This window comes from Aquarana catesbeiana, linkage group LG02 (assembly GCF_042186555.1).
Source record: "Aquarana catesbeiana isolate 2022-GZ linkage group LG02, ASM4218655v1, whole genome shotgun sequence".
Taxonomy (NCBI): Eukaryota; Metazoa; Chordata; class Amphibia; order Anura; family Ranidae; genus Aquarana; species Aquarana catesbeiana.
In genome coordinates, this window is record NC_133325.1 from 594,778,901 (window position 1) to 594,796,687 (window position 17,787).

The 17,787-nt window shown below is 43.6% G+C and overlaps 1 protein-coding gene across 1 annotated transcript in view; it reads right to left on the reverse strand.

The window, feature by feature from the left end:
* Nucleotides 1-17,395, reverse strand: part of LOC141128789 (amine oxidase [flavin-containing] A-like) — a 201,021-nt gene extending 183,626 nt beyond the window's left edge. Inside the window, exon 1 of the mRNA XM_073616286.1 lies at nt 17,228-17,395. Within this exon, the coding sequence (XP_073472387.1) occupies nt 17,228-17,273 (46 nt within the window). The 5' untranslated portion in view covers nt 17,274-17,395. The remainder of the gene's footprint in view (nt 1-17,227) is intronic.
* Nucleotides 17,396-17,787: the final 392 nt, after the last annotated feature.

Genomic DNA, 17,787 nt, shown 5'->3' on the forward strand with positions numbered 1-17,787 from the left:
AAAACAATGGGAGAACACTCCAAACCCGCCTGCAAAGCGCCGCTGCAGCGGCGCTTTGCGGGTGGTTTTAACCCTTTTTCAGCCACTAGTGGGGGGGGGTTAAAACTGCCCCGCTAGCGCAGCTAAAATGACAGTGAACCTATATTTAGCGCCGCTGTACCACCAGCGCCCGCACGCCTCAGTGTGAAAGTAACCTAACTGAACAAGCTGCAGTTAGCAGCTGATTGGCTACCATGCACAGCTGCATCAGATTCTCAGTGCTCCAGTTTTGGTAAATCTCCCCCATAGTGCCGCTCAGGACTGTACATGCCACAGCTATGAAGCTTTGCACTGCATCTGGTTGGCATAGTGGCTAAGTGGTTAGCAAGTCTGCCTAGCAGCATTAGGTTTGTTGGTTTGAATCCCAACCAAGGCACTACCTACACGGAGTTTGCATTTTCTCCATGTGCCTGTGTGAGTTTCCTCCCAACACTGCAAAGACATGCTGGTAGGTTAATTGGTCCCAGTATGTGTATGTATGATTGTTAGTTAGGGACCTTAGATTGTAAGCTCCTTGAGGGCAGGGACTGATATGATTGTACAAGAAATATGTAAAGCGCATATCCAAAAATTTATGGTGCTATATAAGTACCTATAAAAAACAAATCTGCAGCAACAATTAACCTCTCTGGTGGTATTCCCGAGTTTGGCTCGGGGGGGGAATTTTCATTACCAAAAGCGGTAACCACGAGCCACACTCGGGATTGCATCGCAGTATCCTGGTAAAGTTACTTACCTTGTCGCCAGGATCCTGCGATGTCCTCCCACTGTATATGCGGGCTCTGTCCTCCGCCCGATTCATCACTGTGCCAGGCTCCGTTCCCTGCAAACGTCGTGACGCATGGGGGCAAAGCCCGGCGGCAAATTTAAAAGAGTGAAAAATACAGAACACACACAAAACTTTGTAAGATTACATTACTGTATCAAATCTAGTGATGCACCGAATTTTCGGCCGCCGAAACATATCGGCCGAAAATGGCAAAATGGCGAAAAGGAAATCTCGCCGATAACGGCGCCGAAAATGGGGGGGGCCTGGGAGGGGCCCCGTCCCTGGTGCTGCCCATTATGGGAGTGTCCTTCTGGCGTGGCGCGGCACAGTCCTCTCCTCCCCTCCCTCCTCACCGCGATCTCCGTTAAGTCACGGAGCTTAACTACACAGACCACACATAACAATGTCCCGCCTCCTGTGACAGACGGCACACTGATCCAATGGTGGGACATTGAATCAGTGTGACGTGATTACAGGAGACGGGACATCGTTACTGCGACCCGGGCAATTCAAAAGCAGCTCCGTGCCACACAGAGATTGCTGCTCTGATTCGGGAACTGGCAAGCTGCATGACGAGCACTGGCAGGCTACATGACGGGCACTGGCAGGCTGCATGACGGGCACTGGCAGGCTGCATGACGGGCACTGGCAGGCTGCATGACGGGCACTGGCAGGCTGCATGACGGGCACTGGCAAACTGCATGATGGGCACAGGTGAGGCTGCATCTCATAGGCACAGGCAGGCTGCATCTTATGGGCACATGTGGGCTGCATCTGAGGGGCAAACACGGCCTGCATGACAGGCAATGGTGAAGCTGCATTGATCTCTTGTATCATGTCCGCAGTCTCTGACCATCTCCTCTACCATGTCTGCAGTCTCTGACCATCTCCTCTACCATGTCCGCAGTCTCTGACCATCTCCTCTACCATGTCCGCAGTCTCTGACCATCTCCTCTACCATGTCCGCAGTCTCTGACCATCTCCTCTACCATGTCCGCAGTCTCTGACCATCTCCTCTACCATGTCCGCAGTCTCTGACCATCTCCTCTACCATGTCCGCAGTCTCTGACCATCTCCTCTACCATGTCCGCAGTCTCTGACCATCTCCTCTACCATGTCCGCATTCTCTGACCATCTCCTCTACCATGTCCGCATTCTCTGACCATCTCCTCTACCATGTCCGCAGCCTCTGACCATCTCCTGTACCATGTCCCCAGCCTCTGACCATCTCCTGTACCATGTCCCCAGCCTCTGACCATCTCCTGTACCATGTCCCCAGCCTCTGACCATCTCCTGTACCATGTCCCCAGCCTCTGACCATCTCCTGTACCATGTCCCCAGTCTCTGACCATCTCCTGTACCATGTCCCCAGTCTCTGACAATCTCCTGTACCATGTCCCTAGTCTCTGACAATCTCCTGTACCATGTCCCTAGTCTCTGACAATCTCCTGCACCATGTCCCTAGTCTCTGACAATCTCCTGTACCATGTCCCTAGTCTCTGACAATCTCCTGTACCATGTTCCTAGTCTCTGACCATCTCCTGTACCATGTCCCCAGTCTCTGACCATCTCCTGTACCATGTGCCCAGTCTCTGACAATCTCCTGTACCATGTCCCCAGTCTCTGACCATCTCCTGTACCATGTGCCCAGTCTCTGACCATCTCCTGTATAAAAATATTTTTAAAAACAGTCACTTTCGGTATCGGTGCTGTTTCGGTATCGGTTTCGGTTTTCGGGATCAAGGAAGATTTATTTTCGGTATCGGTTTTGGCACCAAAAAGCCCATTCGGTGCATCCCTATCATTTCACCTTCCTTTTGTCCCTAGTGCTTTGTCCAGTGCCCTGCATGCAGTTTTTTTATTATATATATACTGTTCTTGCTGCCTGGAAACTTGGGAATGTCCATGGCATCCAAAAAGTGTCCCGCCATGTCAAAAGCGGTTTTAGACCAGCTAGAAAACAGCAATAGTGAATTAGAATCACTTGCAGAATTGAGCGATAGTGATTCGTGGGGAAATTTGTCATCAGACACTGAAAGTGACGACAGCGACAATTATGCGACTGAGCAAATTTCTGTGTTTTTTAATTTGATTACATTATTGAATAAAATGTATTATTATTATATTATTATTTGTTATAATTATTTATAGTCATTTATTATATTATTATTTATGATTTCGTGTTTCAAACTTTCTCATACCCGGGATGTTTACTAGACTCTTGTTTGGACAGATTTAAGTGGGTTATTCCTAAGAATTTAAATAAAGTGAACAGTCTTCAAATAGAAGTAGTGGCGCTAAACCGCAAATAGAAGTGAAAGTGGGTCTATGAACAGGGAAAGTGTTAACCTCTCTTTGCTGATAGAAAAAAAATAATATAAATAAATGATGGTGATCAGATAAACCCTCCCCTTTGCAGGTGGGTAACACAGTAATCACACAGTGACATAGAGATAAACAATTAAACATATGAATAGTGACAATAGTTCATGAAAAATCAGTGATAAAAATATAATGAGAAAGAGCTGAACAAAAAATGGATGAAATCAAGTCCATGTAAAATAATAAGTGCCAGTAAGGTGAATGAAAAAACTTTTCATGCAATTAATTATCTTCCACCACACCATCCGTGACCATGATCCACTCTAATGGAGCCGCACTCACCGGAAAGATATGCCTTGCACTCTCATGCTCGGCCAATAAGCAGGAATATAGCCCCCCCAGGGGCTAATCAAATGAATGAGACTGAATTGCAGCAGAAGATGTCCTTCAGTCAGCAGCGCTCATCCATCATAACCACATGAAAGAAATGATAATGCTTCCCATAGTGTGATAACGTATAGACATTTATTACAAGACTGCTAACAAATCCTCAATCATTGTACTCACATAATTAAATAAAAACCAAGCATGAACAAGTAGTGTTACGACTGTGGTGTTGATAAATGATCACGGCAGACCCGGGATGCAGAATTAACCTCACCCTTGTCCCCTCGTTGAATCCTCAGCAGCGCAAGGAGATAGCCGCCGGCCCGCGGATAACACTAACAGTTCAGCGCAACACGTCACAAGTGTATCTTGGATGATAGGTTGCCGTATAGCCCCGCCTCCGACATGTTACGTCACGTTTAACTTCTTCACAGGATTCCTACTTTATTTAAATTATTTTACACTAGTTGGCAGCTGTCATTTTCACTATTCATTCGTATCTATTTTTTAGTTTGTCCATAAGCGCAGTGGGGGGTCAGTTTGGTGCCTTGTTGTGCAGCACTTGAACACCGTTTTTTAGATTTATTCCTAAGAATTACAGGCCTACAATATAAAACGCCAAATATCCATGCACAACAATGTACCGCTTTGAGCTTCAAAAATTAGACATAATCATACCACCAGGGAGGTTAAGCACCTCTTGTATTTGGCAGGCAGTAATGCTAACCAGTAACGTTAATAGGGCTGTGCTATAAATAATGTAAAGGTATTGGCGCTTCACCGTGCAACTCATAAATCCAAATCTCTATCAAATCTGGTAACGGTGCACAACTAAATTCTAAAAAACAAATGAAAATTCATGAAAATAGAAATTGAAAATATAAAAATATAACCAATTTTTTTACCAAAAATATGTAGAAGAATACATATCGGCCTAAACTGATGAATAAATGTGTGTTTTTTATATATATTTTTTGGATATGTATTATAGCAAAAAGTTTTAAAAAATTGTTTTTTTTTCAAAAAATTTGTTTTTGTTTGTTTATAGCGCAAAAAATAAAAACCGCAGGGGTGATTAAATACCACCAAAAGAAATCTCTATTTGTGGGAAAAAAAAGGGCGTAAATTTTGTTAGGGTAAAGTGTCGCACATCTGCGCAGTTGTCAGTTAAAGTGATGCAATGCCGTATCGCAAAAAATGGCCTGGTCAGGAAGGGGGCAAATCTTCCGGTCCTTAAGTGCTTAAGCTTGTTTTATACAACTATCAATAAACTTACTACACTATAAAGTCTTTCTTTGTGTCCCTGGTGGAGTACATCATTATTTTCCTAGCCAAGCATGAGATATCATTGGAGTGGAACTGTGGAAGTCCATAAACCCATGTGTCATGCACAAATCATTTTTTGACCTGTCACCTCTGGTGAGTTGCCATCTACCCTCTGAGCACCTGTGGTAAAGCTACCAGAAGACATACATATGTGGAAGCACTTTACTATTAGTGGTGTTGGGCACAGTCACATTGGAATTATATATTTGCATTTATAGTCACGGTTATAATTTTATATTTTTTATATTTTCAATTTCTATTATGAATTTTCATTTGTTTTTTAATGATTTAGTCACCCATCACATTTTTAAGGGGCAGCTATTCACTATTTATGATTTAATTGGGCGCCAACCCTTGTTTTGTTTGTTAATAGGGCTGTGCCTTGCACAATGGCTTGGCCGTTTTAGGGTAAAAAATGTGATGAGGTGGCGACATATTGCCAACCAGCCTCTGGAAAGCGATCCACCGCAGATTCCTTTTTGCAAGGGCCCCCACATGTACATGCCCTTTTAAATACATATGTAGACAGGGACGTGAGAGCTGCACAAATAATCAGATCGCTATTCTTTCCCCCTCGCGATCTTAACAAATCATTTTCCCAATTCTATGCAGAGTTCTCTGCTCACAGCTGACAGCTGTCTAAAAAAAAAAAAAAAAAAAAAATCCAGGCAGCCTGACAAGTTTATGACAGCATCTAGAGGGAGATAAAGAGATACATTGTAACACTTAGTCCTTTTAGATGAAAGGGATGAACTTCTGTCTGTAAACGAGGGCAGTTTAACCACTTAAAAAGTAAACCTTTTTCTGAAGTTTGTTGTTTACAAGTTGAAATCAATATTTTTTTGCTGGAAAATTACTTAGAACCCCCAAACATTATATATATTTTTTTAGCAGAGACCCTAGAGAATAACATTGCAATATTTTATGTCACACTGTGTTTGCGCAGCGGTCTTTCAAACACAATTTTTTTGGAAAAAACACACTTTAATGTATTAATAAAAAAATAAACAGTAAAGTTAGCCCATTTTTTTTTGTATAATGTAAAAGATGATGTTACGCCGCAAGAATCCTTAGAGAATCATAATCTTTATTCTAAGCAAAAAAATTGTGATTCTCATTTTGGCCAGAATCGTGCAGCTCTAAGGGAAGCTTTTAAAGTTATAAGCCTTCACCTCCCTGAACACATACACAAATAAATTTGGCTGAAGTCCTACTTAAAAAGCAATCCTGAGCCAAAATAGACATAAACAACATTATATATTCCTAACATGGACCTAAAATCTAAAAGCAAACAAAGCAAAGCAAAGTCCCTTGGAAGATACTGAAGACAAATAAAAAACTGGATGAGCAGCACTTCCTGGTCAGTTGTTTAGGCCTTCCAGATAGAAACTAAGACATTAATGTCCTCAGACCTCTTCCCTTCTAATTTGTCCACAGTCCTTGGATTTGCTTCAAAAATTTGGGAACAATGTGTATTGATCCATACCCCCATTATCATTTGAAGTATTTCAGAACAAAAAGGTAAATGTAACCATACTTACATACATAGTTACATTGTTAACCAGTGGTTCTAAAGGCTCAAGACTCAAAACCTTCTGTGTGCAGCAGCCCCAGCCCTCTAATACTTACATGAGCCCCATCGCGATCCAGTAATGTGCACAAAAGTCTCGGCTCTCTGAGGACTCTCTCTTTTCATTGGCTGAGACAGCAGCGGAAGCCATTGGCTCCTCCTGCTGTCAATCACAGCCAGCTAGTGAGCCAATGAGATGAGACAGACTTTAATATCACTTTAACCTTCAGAAGATTTTACTCCCTTTGACCAGGGCATTTATAGCTGCTCGGTACTGCTCTATTTTAACTAGTAATTGTGCGGTCGTGTAACACTGTATGCAAATTAAATTGATGTCATCTTTTTCACACAAATAGAGCTTTCTTTTGGTGGCACTTGATCATCTCTGGGTTTTACATTTTTTATTATATAAACAAAAAAGACCAAAAATTTGGAAAAAACAAACATTTTTTTTTTAATTTCTGCTATAATTAAAAAAAAAAAAATTAAAAAATCTTATTTCTGCATAAATTTAGGCCAAAATGTATTCTGCTACATGTTCACTGCTGGTTTCCCTGATCATGAATGGCAGCGGCAGCACCTGAGAGGATCCAAAAATCGGCTTCGGGTGCCGACATCGCGGGAATCCCGGACAGGTAAGTGTCCTAATATTAAAAGTCAGCAGCTACAGCATTTGTAGCTGCTGACTTCTCATTTTTTCGTGGGGGGCGGAACTCCTCTTTAATAACGGTTGCAGCAGTTTACTGATAAAATAGGTGGAGGTATAGATAATAACATAGCAGCGCATAAGTATTTCACAATATTTTTTCAAATATATTGACCATAGTTTGTAGACACTATACCTTTCACATAAAACAAATTATTATACAATGATTTGTTTTGTTTTGTTTTTTTACCCAAGACATGTAGCAGAATACATTTTGGCCTAAAATGTATGAAGAAATTGGATTTTATTGGATTTGTTTTATAACAATGTTGAAAATATTGGGTTTTTTTTCAAAATTTTCAGTCTTTTTTCATATATATATATAGCAAAAAATGAAAAACCCAGTGGAGATCAAATACCACCAAAAAAAACTCTTATTTGTGTGGAAACAATTATATAAATTTAAATTACGTACAGAGTTGCATGACCACACAGTTGCCAGTTAAAGTAGCACAGTGCTGAATAGCAAAAATGCTCTGGTCATGAAAAGGGTAAAACCTTCCGGAGCTCAAGTGGTAAAGCTGCTTGCTATATCAAAATTTATCAGCAGTTTATTTTTTTCATTTTTTTTATTCTTTATTTAGAAGAAACAGTATGACAATTACAGAAAGTAAGAAACACACACCTTCAAAGGGTACAATAATTAAAGTAAGACTATAGGCAAAACTTCTTTTTTCAATTTGGACAGAGTCCAAATTGATTTTTTTTCGCCATCTGTGTCCCATTGCGGAGATTTCCCTTCCCTTCCTGTCCCATAGTCAAACTGGAAGTTAGAGAAAATCAATGCAAACTATGGGAATTTCGTGTCCCCATAGGAAGATTTCTGCTACATTACTTTTCTGAGCACAGCCCAAATTTTTTTTTTTTTACTTTCCCTTTCAATGATAATGGTAAACAGGACAAATAGAGAGGGTGAATCTCCCTAATGGGGGCATAGCAATAAAAACTGATAAGTGTTCTAATCCCTCTCTACTCTATCCAAAACAAAAAAGAAATGTTTAGCCTTTAGTTATACTTTAAGGCACAATAGCACAAAAAGTTTTGAAATACCGGTGTACAGGAAATACTGCTCACAGAAGCACACAAAGTAAGAACTGGTATTTTTCGCATTTTTTTCATTTATATAGCAAAAAATAAAAAAGCCAGTAGTGATTAAATACCACCAAAGGAAAGCTCTATTTGAGTTTATATATATATATCTATATATCTATATATCTATATATATAGATATATCTATATATAGATATATCTATATATATAGATATATAGATATAAATATAAAGATATAATTTGCGTACAGTGTAGCATGAGGGAGCAATTGCCAGTCAAAATAGCACAGTGATGGATAGCAACTACTCTGGGGGGGGGTGATCAGGGTTTTTTTTTTTTTATAAGCAATAGTTTTAACTATCGTGAATGGTTTTCATTCATGACAGCTTGCTTACTATTGTGATGCTGCGACTGTCTACCGCAAATTACATGGTACGGTGTTCCGCGTACTATGTGATAGCTGTGGGCCAATCACAGCATCACAATAGTAAGCAAGCTGTCATGAATAGAAGCCATTCATGACAGTTTTGCTTACATGTAATTATGTGATTGCTCTGACTGATCATTAGAGGGGCGCATCTTCACTGGTCTCACGATTCAATTCGATTATGATTATCTGGTCATCAATTTGATTTGATTCCTCGATGCATCAGGATTACTGCCAATGGTTTCCATAAAAAATAAAAATAAAAATTCAAGCATTTAAAAGAACTCATTTTTTTTAATTTTATCTGCTTAAAAAAAAATAAAAAAAGAGGACACTCCAGGACATGGAAGAGTCCAGGATACGAGGGAGGGGTAGGAACTGAAGGATGGAAGAATGAATAAGAAAGTAAGGATGGAAGAGTCTGGTGATGGAGGAATCTGTGGATATAGAATAGAAGGCTGGAGGAGTCGGAAGATAAGAACTGAAGGATATGGAAGAGTCTGGGGATGGAAGAATCCATAGATAGAGAATTGAAAGCTAGAGGAGTCTGGAGATAGGAACTGAAAGATTGAAGAGTCTGGGGATGGAGAAATTCATGGATAGAGAATAGAAGGCTTGAGGAGTCTGGAGATAGGAACTGAAAGATGGAAGAGTCTGGGGATGGAGATAGAGGAATCCGTGGATAAGAACAGAAGGATGGAAGAGTCTTGGGATGGAGATGGAGGAATCCATGGATAGAAACAGAAGGATGGAAGAGTTCAAAGATAAAAATGGTGGTGGTCAGGGGGGGGACAGAAGGATGGAAGAATCAAAGGGAGGATGTTAAGTTGGTCATCATGGAGTCCTGCAGGTGAGGAATATCAGAGGTAGAGGATCCTCTGTGCTGTGTACATGGCAGGGTTGGGGGTGTGATGGTCTTGCCCTGGAGTCCAGGGTTGGGGATGTCATAGTGCTTTAGTACTGCCCGGCCCACCACTCTCCTCTCTCCTCCTGACTGACGTCAGCTTGGGATTCCCAGCCCCGCCCGCTGTACCTGTCAGATCACGAGAAGAGCGGTGGGTCGAGCAGTCACATGAGCGCCCAGGGCCACTCTAAAATGCAGTATGTAGCTACATATTTTTTAAAAAGCATGTACATTAGGGCACTTAATGTACTGTAAGACATGATTCAATGAGACATAGTTAGTTTAACACATATAAGTAAAGAAGCAGGGCAAGTCGGGATGACGTCATCCGCCAATTGATTAAGCTGGTCGATGCAGATGCAGAATTGCGGACAGCTGAATAGCAATGCTACGATTATATTCAACACCCCTACTGGTCATATTGATCACATGATACCCCAGCCGCTCACAGCAGCAGGGTCCCAAGCACCATAGTCCGCTGTGTCCACTGAATACAGCGGTCATGGGACCATGCCACTGCACACCACAGAAGGTGCGCCGGTGAGCATGTGCAGAGCGACGTACCAGTACGTTGCTTAGCCTGGAGCTGCCACCCATCTGCATAAATGTACTGTAGGCAGGCGGTAAGTGGTTAAATACCCATTTTACTTACCTTATACTGCAGTCACTTGATGCTGGAGCTGGGTCCTTCTTTGGGTGTTCATGTCCAATCGTAGACACTTCCTATTGGATGTCCATCGGTGGGGTACACTCGGGATCCAGAAGAGAAAGACAGAGGGACTGGGGACCTCATGGTGGGAATCGCAGCTTTGGATCAATGGTCCCCCCACCCTGAACTGGTAGCAGCAAGGGACCTATCCAGCTTCACAAAGTAAGGGAAAAAATTGCATTGGTTAGAGAGGGATGGGAGGGTGTTTAGGTCTAGGAACATAGAAAAGAAGGTCTACTTACCTGATCTGTTGCTCCTCTGAACCAGTCCTTGCAGCATCTTCTCCCCCATGCTCCAGGGGTCTAAGGTCCTGACATCATCACGCCCAATGCAGGTCCAAAGCCCTCCATTTGATGTAATGATGCCAAGGGACAGTCCACCGCCAGAGTGTGGGTGAGCGCCGCCTGCTGGCAGAGGGGAGGATTGGGTAATTTAAAGTGCTTTTATTCTCCCCTAGACTAAATTGAGCAGTTAACCCTTGCCGTGCCCAACTGCAAGGGAGGATATTCAACTGTCCCAGAGTTGCGCTTAAATCAAAGCAAACAAATAAAAATGTATTACAAATGTAACAAACCTAACATTTAAAATCAAATCCTCTCCAGATCTCTCTGCCTATATGAGAAAGAAAACCCTGTCCAGGTGGTATTTACAGACATTTCTAGTAATGTTCTCATCAGTTATTATTCGCACAGCCCCATCCCTGTTAAAAATCTGTTTCTGGGCCAAACTTTGGCTAGTTTGCGAGATCTATCATCATTAGGCAATGGACTGGGCTTATTGCCAGATGTTTCAGATGGTGACAACAGACGAATGTAATCGTTGAGCTGTAATGTTTGTAAAACAGACATGTATGCTCCAAACAGAGCTGGACGTTATTACAGAAAAATTCACAGTGCTCTATTTGCTGACAACCATAACGCAGCGTACATAACACTGAGCTGACCTAGTAAGCACTCTGCACGTATGTTGGACTTTGTGGCAGTGCAAAGGTTAACTTGTGTGATGACTTCCAGCATACGCTGCATCTGACAGCTCCAATAAAAGGCTGGACAGTGGATGATGGCATTAGAAAGCGAGAGAGTGCATCTCCACTTACTGCCTGTGTCTGCAGGGCAAACAATACACCCAGCTGGGATTTCTCATTACACATCTTTTATCTGACAGTTACAAGCCACGCACTCCCTTACAAATCTCTAGTCTGACAGTTACAAGCCACGCACTCTCTTGCAGATCTCTTATCTGACAGTTACAAGCCACACAATCCCTTATAGATCTCTAGTCTGACCGTTACAAGCCACACAATCCCTTACAGACCTCTAGTCTGACCATTACAAGCCACACAATCCCTTACAGACCTCTAGTTCGACCGTTACAAGCCACACAATCCCCTACAGATCTCTAGTCTGACAGTTACAAGCCACACACTCTCTTACAGATCTCTAGTCTGACCGTTACAAGCCACGCACTCTCTTAGAGATCTCTAGTCTGACAGTTACAAGCCACGCACTCTCTTACAGATCTCTAGTCTGACAGTTACAAGCCACGCACTCTCTTACAGATCTCTAGTCTGACCGTTACAAGCCACGCACTCTCTTAGAGATCTCTAGTCTGACAGTTACAAGCCACGCACTCTCTTACAGATCTCTAGTCTGACAATTACAAGCCACGCAATCTCTTACAGATCTCTAGTCTGACAGTTACAAGCCACACACACTCTTACAGTTCTCTAGTCTGACAGTTATAAGCCACGCACTCTCTTACAGATCTCTAGTCTGACAGTTACAAGCCACACAATGCCTTACAGACCTCTAGTCTGACCGTTACAAGCCACACAATCCCTTACAGACCTCTAGTCTGACCATTACAAGCCACACAATCCCTTACAGACCTCTAGTTCGACCGTTACAAGCCACACAATCCCCTACAGATCTCTAGTCTGACAGTTACAAGCCACACACTCTCTTACAGATCTCTAGTCTGACCGTTACAAGCCACGCACTCTCTTAGAGATCTCTAGTCTGACAGTTACAAGCCACGCACTCTCTTAGAGATCTCTAGTCTGACAGTTACAAGCCACGCACTCTCTTACAGATCTCTAGTCTGACAATTACAAGCCACGCAATCTCTTACAGATCTCTAGTCTGACAGTTACAAGCCACACAATCCCTTACAGATCTCTAGTCTGACAGTTACAAGCCACACACACTCTTACAGTTCTCTAGTCTGACAGTTATAAGCCACGCACTCTCTTACAGATCTCTAGTCTGACAGTTACAAGCCACACAATCCCTTACAAATCCCTAGTCTGACAGTTACAAGCCACACAATCCCTTACAGATCTCTAGTCTGACAGTTACAAGCCACACACACTCTTACAGATCTCTAGTATGACAGTTACAAGCCACGCACTCTCTTACAGATCTCTAGTCTGACAATTACAAGCCACACAATCCCTTACAGATCTCTAGTCTGACCGTTACAAGCCACACACTGCCTTACAAATCTCTAGTCTGACAATTACAAGCCACGCACTCTCTGATGCCGCGTACACACGAGCGGACTTTACGGCAGACTTTGTCCTGCGGACTTTTCTACGGACTTTCCGAATGAACGGACTTGCCTACACACGATCAACCAAAGTCCAACGGATTCGTACGTGATGACGTACAACCGGACTAAAACAAGGAAGTTCATAGCCAGTAGCCAATAGCTGCCCTAGCGTCGGTTTTTGTCCGTCGGACTAGCATACAGACGAGATGACTTTTTGACTGGACTCAAGTCCGTCGAAAAGATTTAAAACATGTTTCATTTCTAGGTCCGTCGAACTTTTGGTGAAAAAAAGTCCGCTGGAGCCCACACACGATCGAATTGTCCGACGGACTCCGGTCCGCCGAACCAAGTATGCCGTAAAGTCCGATCGTGTGTTCGCGGCATTACAGATTTCTAGTCTGACCATTACAAGCCACACAATCTCTTACAGATCTCTAGTCTAACCATTACAAGCCACACAATCTCTTACAGATCTCTAGTCTGACAGTTACAAGCCACGCACTCCCTTACAGATCTCTAGTCTGACAGTTACAAGCCACGCACTCCCTTACAGATCTCTAGTCTGACAGTTACAAGCCACACACTTTCTTACAGATCTCTAGTCTGACAGTTACAAGCCACGCACTCTCTTACAGATCTCTAGTCTGACAGTTACAAGCCACGCACTCTCTTACAGATCTCTAGTCTGACAGTTACAAGCCACGCACTCTCTTACAGTTCTCTAGTCTGACAATTACAAGCCACGTACTCTTACAGATCTCTAGTCTGAGAGTTACAAGCTACACACTCTCTTACAGATCTCTAGTCTGACAATTACAAGCCACGCAACTCTTACAGATCTCTAGTCTGACAGTTACAAGCCACGCACTCCCTTACAAATCTCTAGTCTGACAGTTACAAGCCACACACTTTCTTACAGATCTCTAGTCTGATGGTTACAAGCCACACACTCTTACAGATCTCTAGTCTGACAGTTACAAGCCACGCACTCCCTTACAAATCTCTAGTCTGACAGTTACAAGCCACATACTTTCTTACAGATCTCTAGTCTGACGGTTACAAGCCACGCACTCCCTTACAGATCTCTAGTCTGTCCGTTACAAGCCACGCACTCTCTTACAGATCTCTAGTCTGACAATTACAAGCCACGCACTCTTACAGATCTCTAGTCTGACAATTGCAAGCCACGCACTCTTACAGATCTCTAGTCTGACCGTTACAAGCCACGCACTCCCTTACAGATCTCTAGTCTGACCGTTACAAGCCACGCACTCTCTTATGCCATGTACACACAGTCGGACTTTTCAGCTACAAAAGTCCGACAGCCTGTGTGACAGACTTTCGACAGACTTTCTACGGACTTTTGGCGGACTTTCGATGGACTTTCTAAAGACCGGACTTGCCTACACACGATCACACCAAAGTCCGACGGATTCGTATTTCATGACGTACACCGGACTAAAATAAGGAAGTTCATAACCAGTAGCCAATAGCTGCCCTAGTGTGGGTTTTTGTCCATCGGACTAGCATACAGACGAGAGGATTTCTGGGTCTGGCGGAGTTACGACGTAAAGATTTGAAGCATGTTCCAAATCTAAAGTCCGTCAGATTTGCGTCTGGAAAGGTCCGCTGAAGGTCCGGTGAAGCCCACACACGATCGGATTGTTCACCGGATTTGGTCCGTCCGCGTCCGTCAGATCAGTCTGGTCGAAAAGTCCGACCGTGTGTACGCCCCATTACAGTTCCCTAGTCTGACCGTTATAAGCCACACACTCTCTTGATCTCTAGTCTTACAGTTCCAAGCCACAGACTCCCTTAGGGCCAGTTCACACCGCAGAAACGCAGTCTGGATGCATTCCAGATGCTTTTCTGTATGCAGGTTTTCTTTTATGCGTTTTTAAAGCTTTCCAGTGCGTTTTTGGTGCATTTTTGATGCAGTCCAGTGCATTTTTCTTTACTAAATAAGGACATGTGTGTTCCAGTGCGTTTTGGTGCATTTAGGTGCGTTTTTGATGCATTTTACAGCGTTCCAGTACAGTCCAGTGCAAGAAAAATGCAGCATGTTCTACTTTTTTTTTTTTGGAACTTGAACGCACTGGAACTGCAAGCACTGGTGTGAACTGTGCCATTACAAACTATATAACCTACTTTCCATGCATTTTTGATGCAGAAAAAAAATGCACTGCACTGCATGTAGTGTGAACTGGCCATTACAAATCTCTAGTCTGACAGTTGTCAACCACATGCTCCCTTGCAGAGCTCTACTTGCAAGCCACAGACTCCCTTACAGATCTCTAGTCTGACAGTTGCAAGCCACAGACTCCCTTAGACACCTTTCACACTGAGGCGGTTTTCCACCTCCAATTCATTTAAGTGTGTCTTTTCACACTGGGTTGGTGCGCTTGTTAGGGAAAGTCCTGCAAGCAGCATCTTTGGGGTGGTTTGGAAGCGCTATACACAGCGCTCCCAAAACGCCCTGCCCATTAAAATGAATAAGCAGCGCTTTCAAAGCACCTGAAATGCGATTTGGAAGCGCTGCAACACCTGCATTTTTAACCCCGACTAAAAAGTGCTGCAAAAGCGCCTCTTAAACAGCTAAATGACCGCTAAAACGAGCGGCGCTTTAGCGCTAACAGATCTCTAGTCTGACAGTTGCAAGCCACAGAGTCCCTTACAGATCCCTAGTCTGACAGTTGCAAGCCACACACTCCCTTACAGATCTCTAGGCTGACAGTTGTATGCCACACACTCCCCTAGGGCTCATTCACACCATACTTGCAGAAAAGCTGATGGAAACTGACGCGCAGAGATCATGTTTACATCAGTTTTCATGCACGCTTTAATTTGCTTCATACACGTTGCAGATTCCTGTGCAGAAAAAAATCTGCTAGTGATACTAGTGAACAAGGCACTTAGAGAACCATTGATTTTGTTGTGCCTTTGCAGAACGCATGCAGAGAAAGTGAGGTCTCTGCGCACTGGTGTGAATGAGACCGTACAGATCTCTAGGCTGACAGTTGCTAGTCACAAACTCTCTTACAGATCTCTAGTTGCAAGTCACACACTCCCCTAGAGATCTCCTATCTGACAGTTGCAAGCCACAGACTCCCTTGCAGATCTCTAGCCTGACAGTTGTCAACCACACACTACCTTACATATCTCTAGACTGACAGTTGCATGCCACTCACTCCCTTCTCTAGCCTGACAGTTGCATGTCACACACTCCTTTACAGATCTCTAGACCAGGGGTCTCAAACTGATGGCCATGCAGCTGTTGCGAAACTACAAGTCCCATGAGGCATTGCAAAGCTGATAGTAACAAGCATGACTCCCACAGGCAGAGGCACGATGGGACTAGTTTCGCAACAGCTGGAGGGACGCCAGTTTGAGACCCCTGCTCTAGACTGACAGTTGCATGCCACACACTCCTTCACAGATCTCTAGTCTGATAGTTGTCAACCACACACTACCTTACAGATCACTAGTCTGACAGTTGCATGCCACACACTCCTTTACAGATCCACACACTCCTTTACAGATCACTAGACTGACAGTTGCATGCCACACACTCCTTTACAGATCACTAGACTGACAGTTGCATGCCACACACTCCTTTACAGATCACTAGACTGACAGTTGCATGCCACACACTCCTTTACAGATCACTAGACTGACAGTTGCATGTCACGCACTACCTTACAGACCACTAGACTGACAGTTGCATGTCACGCACTACCATACAGATCACTAGACTGACAGTTGCATGTCACGCACTACCATACAGATCACTAGACTGACAGTTGCATGCCACGCACTACCTTACAGATCACTAGACTGACAGTTGCATGTCACACACTCCTTTACAGATCACTAGACTGACAGTTGCATGCCACACTCCTTTACAGATCTTTAGTCTGACAGTTGCATGTCACGCACTCCTTTACAGATCACTAGACTGACAGTTGCATGTCACATACTCCTTTACAGATCACTAGACTGACAGTTGCATGTCACGCACTACCTTACAGATCACTAGACTGACAGTTGCATGCCACGCACTACCTTACAGATCACTAGACTGACAGTTGCATGCCACACACTCCTTTACAGATCACTAGACTGACAGTTGCATGCCACACACTCCTTTACAGATCACTAGACTGACAGTTGCATGCAACACACTCCTTTACAGATCTCTAGTCTGACAGTTGCATGTCACACTCTCCTTTACAGATCACTAGACTGACAGTTACATGTCACACACTCCTTTACAGATCACTAGACTGACAGTTGCATGTCACACACTCCTTTACAGATTTCTGGACTGACAGTTGCATGTCACACTCTCCTTTACAGATCTCTGGACTGATAGTTACAAGCCATGCACTCCCAAACAGCATCCGATGTGCTGAATCTGATAGAAGAGAACAGTGGAGAGAACATATGATCACATCCACAATGACCAGACCTGAGATGCCTCCACCGATGACAATGACATCATACGCGTTGCTCATGGCTGCTGTTTATCTTCTCTCCCTGGCAGGATACGATCATGGACACAAGTCACTGGACACACAGGCAATGATTTATCTGTACTGTGCAATGTTGGAACACAGAGGGACGGCACGGCCCCTCCCTCGTCACGCCCTCGTTGTGTTACTTCCAGCACTGCCATTGGTCAGACTGTCCTCAAGAGCTCGGCTGCCCCTCCCTTTGTGGAAGCAAACAGGTCAGGGTGGAGGCGGCCGCCTGCTGCTGATTGGCTGATTCTTGGCCCATTGAAAAAAGTACCGATGTGTGTGTGTGGAGTTCAGCCGGAGTCCATCCACCTCAGAAGTTTACTCCATAGAAATATGGATGTTGTGACGGGAAGGGAGAGACTTCACAATACCTTAGAATGCTGAGCCTCCCCTTCTATTTACTCGTCCCTGGATATCTCTAAACAACAAAATCCATTCTACACTCAATGTTACCCCTTCATGAATGCTGCAGTCATTAAACTATAAAAAAGTACCCTTCCACTCAACC